The sequence below is a fragment of the Lepisosteus platostomus genome, chromosome 25 (assembly GCF_059453375.1).
Source record: "Lepisosteus platostomus isolate fLepPlt1 chromosome 25, fLepPlt1.hap1, whole genome shotgun sequence".
Lineage (NCBI taxonomy): Eukaryota > Metazoa > Chordata > Actinopteri > Semionotiformes > Lepisosteidae > Lepisosteus > Lepisosteus platostomus.
The window spans coordinates 2,733,031-2,745,982 of NC_142635.1; the positions used below are offsets into that span (position 1 = coordinate 2,733,031).

Here is a 12,952-nt window from a genome sequence, read left to right on the forward strand (position 1 = left end):
TACTTCGATTAAAGCGCTCGGGCTGCCTGCTGCTTTCTGTAAATGAACTTGAATATGAATGAACAGGTTCAAAGAGATCTTCGGGGTATTTGTATTTGACGGTGAAAAGGCACTTTGGAAGAAGAAAATTCCCCATTGAAACAGCGGAATCTGAAAAAGTTTCTCCAGAAATAAGCCTTTCGAACATGAATGAAGTGCCTGGGTTGTAATAATAACGTTTTTAATTTGCGTGCTCAGACTTTGGTCGGGATACAGCTGCCCAGTTTGACGAAACTGGTCTGTTCTCTGTGAGAAGCAGCCGGTCCGGGAGTGTGTTATTGACACTGAACATAGAGCGAAATAAATCATCAGTTTTAAATAATTCCGAATTCATTCTTATTGTGTTACATGACCGTCGGTCTCGACTGTATTATTTACACCTTGTTTTTAACTTTACTGACGGTTTAAGTACATTTATTTTAGAAATAGACGACAAAGTGCCGGGTGAGCACCGCCTTTCGTGTGCGCTGTTGTTGGAGTTTAAGCAATTCTGTCAAAATTACCGTCCTGAAACAGCTGTAACTCAACTGCGTATTAAAGACCAGGGGGTTTTCTCCGTATTTCGTGTGGTTGATAATCGATTCGGTGTATCTGTGAGGATTACGGGGCAGTTTTGTGCGGGGAGAAAACACAAGTGCGAGCGGGCTGTGCGGAGCGGAGCTGCAGCAGCAGCAGCGGTTGAGTCTCCACGGTTCTCATGCGGCCTTGAAGTTCCGCCTGCGCGCGGAGCCGCAGACAGTCCGACAGCAGACAGAGACGCAGCGATGGCAGAAGAAGTCGCTCCGGCCCCCGCCGCCGCGCCGGCCAAGGCGCCCAAGAAGAAGAGCGCCGCCAAGCCCAAGAAAGCGGGCCCCAGCGTGGGAGAGCTCATCCTGCAGGCCGTGTCCGCCTCCAAGGAGCGGAGCGGCGTGTCCCTGGCCGCCCTGAAGAAGTCCCTGGCGGCCGGCGGCTACGACGTGGAGAAGAACAACTCCCGCGTCAAGCTGGCCATCAAGAGCCTGGTGACCAAGGGCACCCTGGTGCAGACCAAGGGCACCGGCGCCTCGGGCTCCTTCAAGCTCAACAAGAAGCAGGCGGAGACCAAGCCCAAGCCCGTGAAGAAAGCCGCCGCCAAAGCCAAGAAGCCGGCGGCCAAGAAACCCGCAGCGGCTAAGAAGCCAGCGGCCGCCAAGAAGTCGCCCAAGAAGGCGGCGACCAAGAAGCCGGCGGCCGCCAAGAAGTCGCCCAAGAAAGCCGCGAAGCCCGCAGCGGCCAAGAAGGCGACCAAGAGCCCCAAGAAGGCCAAGAAGCCAGCGGCGCCTAAGAAGGCAAAGAGCCCGAAGAAAGCCAAGGCAGCGAAGCCCAAGGTGGCCAAACCCAAGACGGCCAAAGCTAAGAAAGCGGCTCCCAAGAAGAAGTGAGCGATCGACCCTCGACTTAATTTCCAACAAACCCAAAGGCTCTTCTAAGAGCCACCAGCCCTTCCGAGAGAGAGCGCAGACTTTCCCTTTTCACCGCTTGAAATCCACCGCGATACTGAACTGCGATATTTAGCCGAACTGGGTAGAATACTGTACAGATGTAAATGTTGTAAATAATACTGTAAATACTGGGTGCATAGAGGAGGTGTTTTATTATGAAATAAACTTTTTCATCTTAACCGAACAGCGCTGTGACTCCTTGTTTCTCTAAACTAAATGATTTTAGTTGAGATGAAATGTAACATTGTTACATCGCACGTAGGTTTACACTGAAGTGAGACTCACAGTTCCTGACTCGCAGTTAAAGCTAATTGGTCACTATAATAGCGACAATGGGGACTTCTTTAACGTTGTGCTGGCAGGCGAGTGATCCAGATTCTTTGCTTTTATGGATTTGATTTTATGCTTAAATACACTTAAGGTTTCGTGTAAAGTCACCGTTCCGGAACCTTCGCCTAAGGAATGAGAATCGCAAAAGAAACAAAGAGAAACTCCTGGTTTCAGTCCTGCCTGTTGATTGGTTGAGACTGAGGGCGGGGGAAGGCAGCAGCTGGTCTCTGATTGGCTAGAAATATGGATTCGGTTGAACCAATCGAATGTATTCGCGAGTGTTCATAAGCGGGGCGGCCGCAGAGCTGTGCTCACTGTCGACTGTTTTCGTTGAGGATCTGAGACGTACAAGATGAGCGGCAGAGGAAAGACCGGCGGTAAGGCCAGAGCCAAGGCCAAGACTCGCTCTTCCAGGGCCGGACTGCAGTTCCCTGTGGGCCGTGTCCACCGGCTGCTGCGCAAGGGAAACTATGCTGAGCGGGTCGGCGCCGGAGCCCCGGTGTATCTGGCCGCGGTGCTGGAGTACCTGACCGCCGAGATCCTGGAGCTGGCTGGCAACGCCGCCCGGGACAACAAGAAGACCCGCATCATCCCCCGGCACCTGCAGCTGGCCGTCCGCAACGATGAGGAGCTGAACAAGCTGCTGGGCGGCGTGACCATCGCGCAGGGCGGCGTGCTGCCCAACATCCAGGCGGTGCTGCTGCCCAAGAAGACCGAGAAGCCGGCCAAGAGCAAGTAAACAGCGCGGCAGAGACCTCCGACTGACCCCGAACACAAAGGCTCTTTTAAGAGCCACCCACAGCCTCTTGAAAAGAGCGAGTTCTGTTTTTCACATGTAATTCCGATATTTGTGAATATGTCGTAGCCTGTGTTTTCCCGAGGTTTTAGCAGTGATGTCTGTGGCTCAGAATCAAAGCCGCTGTGTGGACGAGCTCATAAAAACATTTTCTTCGTTCAGTTCGTTCAAGTAGATTTCCCATTTTAAACGAGCAGAGCAAACTGGGTTCCTTATTGTACTTGTGATGGGGGTTAGAAGATTCTCTTCATTCACATTATTCTATCAATTATATTACTGTATAACGAGCTTTTAACCCCGAGCTGTCAAGTTAAACAGAAATCAGGGTCCCTCAGCACAACACTCCTCCCCTGAGTCACAGGAAGCCCTTTTACACTATAACATGATTTAACTTCGTTATAGTAAATTATACTATTTCATGATTTAATGGAAGTATATTCCTGTAGTTAAAAGAAATCAAGGTCCTTGACAGGTTATTGATTTCTAGGTATAAAAACGCCTTTATACTTCGATTTGATCAAACAAAGCAGATCGGAGAGGGTGTATGAACTGCGCGCTCCTTCTCAAAGTATCCAATCAGCGAGAGGCTCCCGGGGCCCTTCAGCCAATCAGGACGGGGCTGCCTGTGTATATAAACCCGAGTGCGGGCTGCTGCTCTCAGTACAGTGCTGATTGTGAAGAGCAGCGAGGAAGATGGCGAGAACCAAGCAGACCGCTCGCAAGTCCACCGGCGGCAAGGCGCCCAGGAAGCAGCTGGCCACCAAGGCTGCCCGCAAGAGCGCCCCCGCCACCGGCGGCGTGAAGAAGCCCCACCGCTACAGGCCCGGCACCGTGGCTCTGCGGGAGATCCGCCGCTACCAGAAGTCCACCGAGCTGCTGATCCGCAAGCTGCCTTTCCAGCGCCTGGTGAGAGAGATCGCCCAGGACTTCAAGACCGACCTGCGCTTCCAGAGCTCCGCCGTCATGGCTCTGCAGGAGGCCAGCGAGGCTTACCTGGTGGGGCTCTTCGAGGACACCAACCTGTGCGCCATCCACGCCAAGAGGGTGACCATCATGCCCAAAGACATCCAGCTGGCCCGCCGCATCCGCGGGGAGCGCGCTTAGACACGGACCGCCTGCTGCAGCATCTTTTCCCTTGAACACAAAGGCTCTTTTAAGAGCCACCACACCACTCGAGAGGGTCACATTATTCCATTATAGTCTGTACGAGACACAATTCTCGATTGGTTAGCTGGTAAGTGAAATCCGTTCTGAGAAGCGGTTTTCTAGCCCCCCTGCACGACTACACTGCTGCAGTTAACCAGCGCCACACGTCTCCTCTTTTGCTCTACATTTTTTTTTCAGTATTCATATTTTAATTTGAAAGAGTTTAAATGCCACCACAACAGTGAAAAAGAACATATTTCTGTTTATATACAGGACAGAAATACGGTGTTGCAGTTGAATCGGTAAAAAATACGACCCCAAAATCCCTAGATGACGAGGTTTCCAGCACTCTGCATCTTTGTTTAAACAGATCAAACGAGATGGGTTTTATTCATACCAAGATTAAAGCCCGACTAGAGCTCATAATCCATAAACCGTAGTACACTATTATCTGCGGTATTCGGGTTTCCTGTTTTCTGCCCTATATGTCCTGAGTCAAGTGCTCTGCGAGAAATGCATTGGAAGTTTAAAAAGTGCTGCTGCAGAAACTATCCTGCATCAAACTGGGCTTTTCTCAAGTCCAGGTTCACGCATTCAGACTATGTGGGGAGAAGCAAGTTCATACTTTGCACAGTCCTACAGTGCTGTAGGCAGGGAAGCGATCATGAAGATGCCGCCCTGTTTAAAGTTGCTGTGGTGGAGAGCTCTCCGGCAGGGAAGAGGTTCCTGTGCAGTCTGGGCTGCTGCTGCGGTCGGAGAGGAGGCGGGCTCGTGTGTCAGCGCGCCTCCTGTCTCAAGCAGGTCCGCTCTCAGGCTTGAAAAGAGAAGCGCCGCGGCTGCAGCCCAGCAGTGTGTGTCGTGTCACTAACTGATAACTCGAAGATGTCTGGAAGAGGCAAAGGCGGAAAGGGACTCGGGAAAGGAGGCGCTAAGCGTCACCGCAAGGTTCTCCGCGACAACATCCAGGGAATCACCAAGCCCGCCATCCGCCGCCTGGCTCGCCGTGGGGGAGTGAAGCGGATCTCCGGGCTGATCTACGAGGAGACCCGCGGGGTGCTGAAGGTGTTCCTGGAGAACGTCATCCGCGACGCCGTCACCTACACCGAGCACGCCAAGAGGAAGACCGTCACCGCCATGGACGTGGTGTACGCGCTGAAGCGCCAGGGCCGCACCCTGTACGGCTTCGGCGGCTAAACAGGAGCGGAGCTTCACTGCCGGACCCCGACGTATCAACCCAAAGGCTCTTTTAAGAGCCACCCACACTATCAGAAGAGAGCTTAAACTGATGGGAGAATGGGTTTGTAGATCGAAAGTCTATACCGGAAAGATCAAAGTAAAAATGCGTTTATTGATAACTATTATAACTAAGAAATATAACAGACTGGTTTACAGAGGGGGCGCTCTGCACTGCGCGCATAAACACAGCTAGGATCAATAAGGGAAATGCTTTCAAAATTGTAGAAAATTACAACTAGGTCACGAGAACAAAATGCCGTTCAGTTTCTAAATAGATTTTTTTTTTTATTCTAAGAAAGCTGTTGTGAAATTGGCCGTTTCTAACCCTCCCCACCCCGACAGGCAGCTAAAAGTTTTCTAGAATATCTCCAAAACTGCTTTGGACGCCAAAGTTGCACAAATCGCACAGTTCACTTCAAGCACATTGTTTTCTAGGGTAGGGGACATAAACGGAATGAGAGTCGGGCTTCAATAAATCTGCACGTAGTGCTAAACGGCGGAGGGGAGAGAGAGGCGCCTGGAGTCAGAGCGAGCGGCTCAGGCGCTCAGCCGCTTGAATTTCATTGGCGCAGAGCGCAGCCAATAGGAGAGCAGTTCTCTCGCTGACCAATGAACCGGCTTCTCAGCTGAGCGAGCTGATTTGCATGCGGCCGCTATAAATAGGGGGCTGCAGGAGGCGTGAGCTTTCATAACTGTAGACGCAGTGAGTGAAGATGCCGGAACCAGCGAAATCAGCAGCTAAGAAGGGCTCCAAGAAAGCCGTGACCAAGACGGCCGCCAAGGGCACCAAGAAGCGCAGAAAGACCAGGAAGGAGAGCTACGCCATCTACGTGTACAAGGTGCTGAAGCAGGTGCACCCGGACACCGGCATCTCGTCGAAGGCCATGGGTATCATGAACTCGTTCGTCAACGACATCTTCGAGCGCATCGCCGGCGAGGCCTCCCGCCTGGCGCACTACAACAAGCGCTCCACCATCACCTCCCGGGAGATCCAGACCGCCGTGCGCCTGCTGCTGCCCGGAGAGCTGGCCAAGCACGCCGTGTCCGAGGGCACCAAGGCCGTCACCAAGTACACCAGCTCCAAGTAAACCCGGCCCGCCAACCCCGATCAGCGAACCCAAAGGCTCTTTTAAGAGCCGCCCACAGACTCGAGAAAAGAGCAATGATCGCTTATTTTTTTGTGTACGTTTTTGATTTTGGTTCCCTTATATTCTTAATAAACACTGATTTATTAGATCTTCATTGTCTAGTTAGTACATGTAGCCGGAATACCGGAGCGTGTTGGAGCTGCGCTCTGCTGCGGACTTAACAGATAATCATCCTCTGTCATGAGACCCGACAGCTGAATGCTTTCATTAGACCTTGATGGTATCTGGTTTAGTACTTCATATTTTACTTACACTCGATTCGTTCATGTGAAATATGTCCCTTCAGGCTCTCTGAAGGTCGTTGTGTTTCTGTAATAAGATAAGCATTTTGAAAAAGTATGGTTTGTAATGGTTATTTAATTAGGCAGTAACAAACATCAGTGCAGTTCGTGCCTCTCCGGCAGGGAAGAGGTTAATGTGCAGTTTCTGCTGCTGCGCGAGTCAGAGAGGAGGCGGCTCGTGCTGCCGGTGTCCCTCGTGTCTCACCCAGGTCCGCTCGCAAGTTTCACTTTTCTGTTCTTCGTTCGTTTTTATTAGACGTTTAAACGGCATCGTTTAAACGTGTCAGCGTTTTTAAGCAGTCCAACCTGCATGAAAATAACCTCCGTTTCTGACCTGAAACAATTATTTCGGTTCTTGTTGACTGGAGACATTATGTATTATTTTTAAGTTGCTGTTTATCCTACACTGAAGTCTATTTTGAAAATGCAGGATATTGAACTTTCTGGATCATACTAACCTTTAACATAGAGGACAACGATACAATAACAGATAAGCGTCAATCTGACACTGTGTTGAGAAGGCTCTGCAAATCGTTTGAATAGAATTTCTGTTGAAATTATTACATACCAAGATCCTGTCTGGGTCTGACAGAGAAAAAGCAGCTCCTTTGATTTAGAAACAGTTACCGGTCCGATAGAAAAGTCTCCCCGTTTGTAAGGTTACAGGCCAGGCAGGGCAGAGCTCCTGGGTGCAGAGACCACGAGTGTCCAGCAGAGGGAGCAGGAGGGCCGGACTCGTGATCGCGGCGCTGAGAGGAAACATCGACAACAGGGCACGTTAGCCTGGAAAACAAAGCAATTGTCTGTAAAATAAGAACAGCAGTCCACAAAAAATGCACGATTTAAACTGTGCATCTCGGGTGAGTTAAATAATTATTTCTGCTGTCTGTTTAATAGCTCTTCTTAGTGTCGCGTCATTATGCGAAAAGACACATTCCTCATGCAAGAAATTGTATATGGCTAATAAAGTGATCTTATCTTAACTTCTCATTAACCGATAGTAAACAACGCGGAGGTTAAAGGACTTTTAAAATCTGTCTGAAATGGTGCCGAGGGCGCAGGGAGAGAGATGCAGTTCCGCTGTTCGAGAAAAGAGAGGTGTCATTATATGGATTGTAACCGTTTTAAACGGAAGATATTTCAAGGGTTTTCTCTCGTGCTTGAATGTGTTTTGCTGTTAAGGAGTTGTGTGTCGTTTCCTGTCCTTTCGATCTGGGGACTGGGTAACGCCTGGAAAGGCAGGCAGATTTTAGTCTTAAACTATTTTATTTTAATACATTTTTGTATTCCTTAAAATAATAACTCCCTGTCGGAAAGCTTCCAAGGTTATATTAATGCACAGGTTTAATAATATTTTAAACAACAGAAATAATCTGAACCAGATTATTAGGGCAGGCTCATCTGGAGGCTATGGAAATGCTGCACAGGGTGGCTCTAAATAATTCTCTCTCTCCTAGGGCTCCGTGAACAGCCGGACCAGCACCTCCTCTGGAGACACTGTGAGCCACTGTCCCCTGACACTGAACACAGCTGGACCAGCTCCTCCTCTGGAGACACCGTGAGCCACTGTCCCCTGACACTGAAAACAGCTGGACCAGCACCTCCTCTGGAGACACTGTGAGCCACTGTCCTCTGACACTGAACACAGCTGGACCAGCACCTCCTCTGGAGACACTGTGAGCCTCACTCTCCTGACACAGAGCACAGCTGGACCATCACCTCCTCTGGAGACACTGTGAGTCACTGTCCCCTGACACAGAGCACAGCTGGACCAGCACCTCCTCTGTAGACACTGTGAGCCACAGTCTCCTGACACAGAGCACAGCTGGACCAGCTCCTCCTCTGGAGACACTGTGAGCCTCACTCTCCTGACACAGAGCACAGCTGGACCAGCTCCTCCTCTGGAGACACTGTGAGCCACTGTCTCCTGACACAGAGCACAGCTGGACCAGCACCTCCTCTGGAGACACCGTGAGTCTCACTCTCCTGACACAGAGCACAGCTGGACCATCACCTCCTCTGGAGACACTGTGAGTCACTGTCCCCTGACACAGAGCACAGCTGGACCAGCACCTCCTCTGTAGACACTGTGAGCCACAGTCTCCTGACACAGAGCACAGCTGGACCAGCTCCTCCTCTGGAGACACTGTGAGCCACTGTCTCCTGACACAGAGCACAGCTGGACCAGCACCTCCTCTGGAGACACCGTGAGTCTCACTCTCCTGACACAGAGCACAGCTGGACCAGCTCCTCCTCTGGAGACACTGTGAGCCACAGTCTCCTGACACAGAGCACAGCTGGACCAGCTCCTCCTCTGGAGACACTGTGAGCCACTGTCTCCTGACACAGAGCACAGCTGGACCAGCACCTCCTCTGGAGACACTGTGAGCCACAGTCTCCTGACACAGAGCACAGCTGGACCAGCTCCTCCTCTGGAGACACTGTGAGCCACTGTCTCCTGACACAGAGCACAGCTGGACCAGCACCTCCTCTGGAGACACTGTGAGCCACAGTCTCCTGACACAGAGCACAGCTGGACCAGCTCCTCCTCTGGAGACACTGTGAGCCACTGTCCCCTGACACAGAGCACAGCTGGACCAGCTCCTCCTCTGGAGACACTGTGAGCCTCACTCTCCTGACACAGAGCACAGCTGGACCAGCACCTCCTCTGGAGACACCGTGAGTCTCACTCTCCTGACACAGAGCACAGCTGGACCAGCTCCTCCTCTGGAGACACCGTGAGCCACAGTCTCCTGACACAGAGCACAGCCGGACCATCACCTCCTCTGGAGACACTGTGAGCCACAGTCTCCTGACACAGAGCACAGCTGGACCAGCTCCTCCTCTGGAGACACCATGAGCCACAGTCTCCTGACACAGAGCACAGCTGGACCAGCTCCTCCTCTGGAGACACTGTGAGCCACTGTCCCCTGACACAGAGCACAGCTGGACCAGCTCCTCCTCTGGAGACACCATGAGCCACAGTCTCCTGACACAGAGCACAGCTGGACCATCACCTCCTCTGGAGACACTGTGAGCCACAGTCTCCTGACACAGAGCACTGATGGACCAGCTCCTCCTCTGGAGACACCGTGAGCCTCACTCTCCTGACACAGAGCACAGCTGGACCAGCTCCTCCTCTGGAGACACTGTGAGCCTCACTCTCCTGACACAGAGCACAGCTGGACCAGCTCCTCCTCTGGAGACACTGTGAGCCACAGTCTCCTGACACAGAGCACAGCTGGACCATCACCTCCTCTGGAGACACTGTGAGTCACTGTCCCCTGACACAGAGCACAGCTGGACCAGCTCCTCCTCTGGAGACACTGTGAGCCACAGTCTCCTGACACAGAGCACAGCTGGACCAGCTCCTCCTCTGGAGACACTGTGAGCCACTGTCCCCTGACACAGAGCACAGCTGGACCAGCTCCTCCTCTGGAGACACTGTGAGCCTCACTCTCCTGACACAGAGCACAGCTGGACCAGCACCTCCTCTGGAGACACTGTGAGCCACAGTCTCCTGACACAGAGCACAGCTGGACCATCACCTCCTCTGGAGACACTGTGAGTCACTGTCCCCTGACACAGAGCACAGCTGGACCAGCTCCTCCTCTGGAGACACTGTGAGCCACAGTCTCCTGACACAGAGCACAGCTGGACCAGCTCCTCCTCTGGAGACACTGTGAGCCTCACTCTCCTGACACAGAGCACAGCTGGACCAGCTCCTCCTCTGGAGACACTGTGAGTCACTGTCCCCTGACACAGAGCACAGCTGGACCAGCTCCTCCTCTGGAGACACCGTGAGCCTCACTCTCCTGACACAGAGCACTGATGGACCATCCATGTTGTTGATATTCAATTTCTAATTATAGCAAGAAGCAGCACAAGCTGAAACTGTGACCCTGGTCTTTACAGGTAGGTAGAACTACAGCATTTGCTGCCCTTATTCTGTGATGTATAGAGGCAGAGTTGTATTAGTTGTGTTCATTCTGCTGGCTGAGGGATGATTCGATGTGCCAACACTGTTCCAGCTCACGTCAGACATGAGTTACAACTTGCCTTTGACTCAAGACTCAAGAGGTATTGGAGTCAAGCTATTCATATTTGTTTTAAATGTAACACTTTCAGTGTTTGATCATTGGTTTTGTATTTGAGAACTGTAAGATGTTAAAGATCGAGAGTTTGTTTTGTTATTGGCAGAAGTCTCTGGGCAGAACAAAAGACTTTTTGTCTGTTGTCTGTACTGGAAAGTAATTGTTCCTCCTGTGTATTTTTGACAGGAAGAGACACAGGACCTGCGTGACCTCCAGTCTTCTCTCAGGAAGGTGGACAAGAGGCGTCTTGCTCAGCCATCAGGTCTTCAGGCAGCGCCAGGAGCTGGGAGGTGATTTATTTCTGCTGATGTGTTGTAAGTTTGTGATTTGTTGTGTTTTGGTGGCAGTGTTGCGAGTTCTGTTTTATTTATTCACTGAGTTTACTAACACTGTGGAGTTGTATGTTGTTCTTTGGTAACAATATTCTCTAAGCAAATAAATAATAATACAGTGAAATGTCAAACGTTTTCAGTTATTCGATACTTTTCATCCCTGAACAAATGATTGTGTCAGGTGAGAGGTGGAGTGTGAAGCACTCTGCAGCTCTGTGTTCTAGTTTAGTGATGAGAAAGTCTCCTCTTGCCTTCAGTCCCACTGGAGTCTCTGTCAGTGAGCAGCTCAGTGTTCTGAGCCCTGACAGTGCTGTAAGGTCTCCTGTGTTTGAGATGTAGGTGTTCAGGAAGTGTGGGGCCACAGCAGGTATGATCCCCAGCTGTGTTTATTGTCACGCAGTAGGACCTGCACACTGGTGACGTCTGTATTTTATTTTCCAGGACAAACTGTGTCCACAGGCACACTCTTGTTTTCAAACCCACTCATGATTTCAAATCCACAGTGCAAATACAATTTCCCCCTCTCAATGCATTGCTTTAATGACTCAGATGTCATAACAAGCAACATAATTAGAAGAAGCAACTTATTATAAACCTGGGTCTATGAGGGGCTTTAACAGGAACATTTCATTGCATTGATCACAACTCTGAGCTCAAAAAAGCAGCTGGGCTTTGCTTCTTAATTACAAAACAAGAACAATGGGTTTAGTGGTCTAATTATTTTTTTCTGAATATGTTTAATGTTGAAATAATTTAAATTCTCTGAATAGAGTTGGCATTGTTGTATTTTAAACACTGTATCTCAGTGCTGTCAAGTAAGATTCGGCTGTGAGATGTTTCTGTTAATGGTGCTGAATGACTGACTTCTCTGGTGAGCTGCTGTGAAAACAGTCATTTCTTTTAATCCAAGATTTCTGTTTAGTCCTGATTCTGCTGCCTGTGTCCAGAGGCAGGGGACAATTAAAAACTGAACTTTAAAGCACCTGGTAGTTGTGTTTTTGTCCAAACCACTCATCCCTCCATTTCCCCAGCTATGAGGCTGTTAAAAGGCACTTTAGTAACGCTGGTACATGAGGCTGCTGGGGGTCTCAGTCTGTGCAGTAGAAGCTGCCCTCCAGTGTTTCAGCTGGTGACACTCAGGGCAGCTGCAGGCTCTGCAGTGTCTCTTACAGAGAAGCTCCTTCTGTCCTCATGTGGCCACGATCAGGAGACGTTCGAGATAATCTGACTGATTTCATTAAAGAGCTCAGAGTCTGTTCCTTAGACAATGCCATCTGATCTGTGTGAGATGTGAGCAGCACTGCAGCAGAGAATGTATTTAACCCATCAAATATATTCTTGGTTTCTTTAATTTCTTTGAATATATTTAAAACTGCAGTTTCAGCTTGTGGCTACAGTGTGCCGATATGTTGAGGAGTACAGGCCATGGATATACAGTACTGATGTTTCGCAGTATTGAACAAAGAATTGAAATAATAGCACACCAATAGTTATAACAGGAAACTCTTCTTTTAGGAAATCCACTACAATCGGGTTCTAATCAGGACAGTCCAGATGTCGGACAGGCTGATCTGTTCACGAAGCAGAATTAGATGTCTGGCTCTGTGGCTCTGATCGCTGGTGTTGTATAAAGGTCAGAGCGAGTTCTCCACATTTGTCCCATGTTTCATACTCTGTTTTACCGCACTGGATGAAATCCTTTCCAAACACTTTCCTAGAATTTCATTCAGCTCTTTAAACATTTGCTTTGCTTTATAAACCCATTTGAGATTTGTTTGCAATTGTATTTATTTCAATCCGTGTTGTATCTGAAGGTGATGAAATGACACCGGCTCAGAAACCAGTTCTCTGGGGTGCTGGTTGATCACGTCTCCGTAAGTTACGTCAACCTCTTACTTGTATAAACAGATCCGTATTCTGGGATAGTTTGGACTGTGGAGTCGCCGTACTGAGAGAATTCGAGTTTAATGCCACTGTTTTGAGGATGAGTTTTTCTTACTTTATTAGTCTTTCATGTATGATATTAAAAACATCAGCACAGAGGCTGATTTCTCAGAATATAAATCCACGATCGCCACTCCTGTCAGCTG

General features: G+C 49.9%; 3 protein-coding genes and 1 pseudogene across 4 annotated transcripts; all 4 read left to right on the forward strand.

Annotated features, from left to right (window-relative positions):
• The first annotated feature begins 748 nt into the window (after window positions 1-748).
• On the forward strand, window positions 749-1,683 carry LOC148640575 (histone H1 pseudogene; annotated as a pseudogene).
• Window positions 1,684-2,140: 457 nt separating this feature from the next.
• LOC148640576 (histone H2A) lies at window positions 2,141-2,625 on the forward strand. The gene has a single exon (XM_088620081.1). It carries the CDS (start codon window positions 2,182-2,184, stop codon window positions 2,566-2,568), a length of 387 nt encoding a protein of 128 aa, XP_088476207.1. The 5' UTR covers window positions 2,141-2,181; the 3' UTR covers window positions 2,569-2,625.
• A 642-nt stretch (window positions 2,626-3,267) lies between these two features.
• LOC148640577 (histone H3) lies at window positions 3,268-3,791 on the forward strand. Its single transcript, XM_088619102.1, has one exon. It carries the CDS (start codon window positions 3,319-3,321, stop codon window positions 3,727-3,729), a length of 411 nt encoding a protein of 136 aa, XP_088475228.1. The 5' UTR covers window positions 3,268-3,318; the 3' UTR covers window positions 3,730-3,791.
• A 1,468-nt stretch (window positions 3,792-5,259) lies between these two features.
• LOC148640578 (histone H2B 1/2-like) lies at window positions 5,260-10,993 on the forward strand. Of its 2 annotated transcripts, none has more exons than XM_088619427.1 (2): window positions 5,260-7,296; window positions 10,717-10,993. In XM_088619427.1, the coding sequence occupies exon 1, from the start codon at window positions 5,721-5,723 to the stop codon at window positions 6,093-6,095; it is 375 nt and encodes a 124-aa protein (XP_088475553.1). In that variant the 5' UTR covers window positions 5,260-5,720; the 3' UTR covers window positions 6,096-7,296; window positions 10,717-10,993. The 2 variants fall into 2 exon arrangements, 1 of the variants encoding a protein (XP_088475553.1); XR_015930153.1 differs by lacking the exon at window positions 5,260-7,296 and adding an exon at window positions 9,540-10,351.
• Window positions 10,994-12,952: the final 1,959 nt, after the last annotated feature.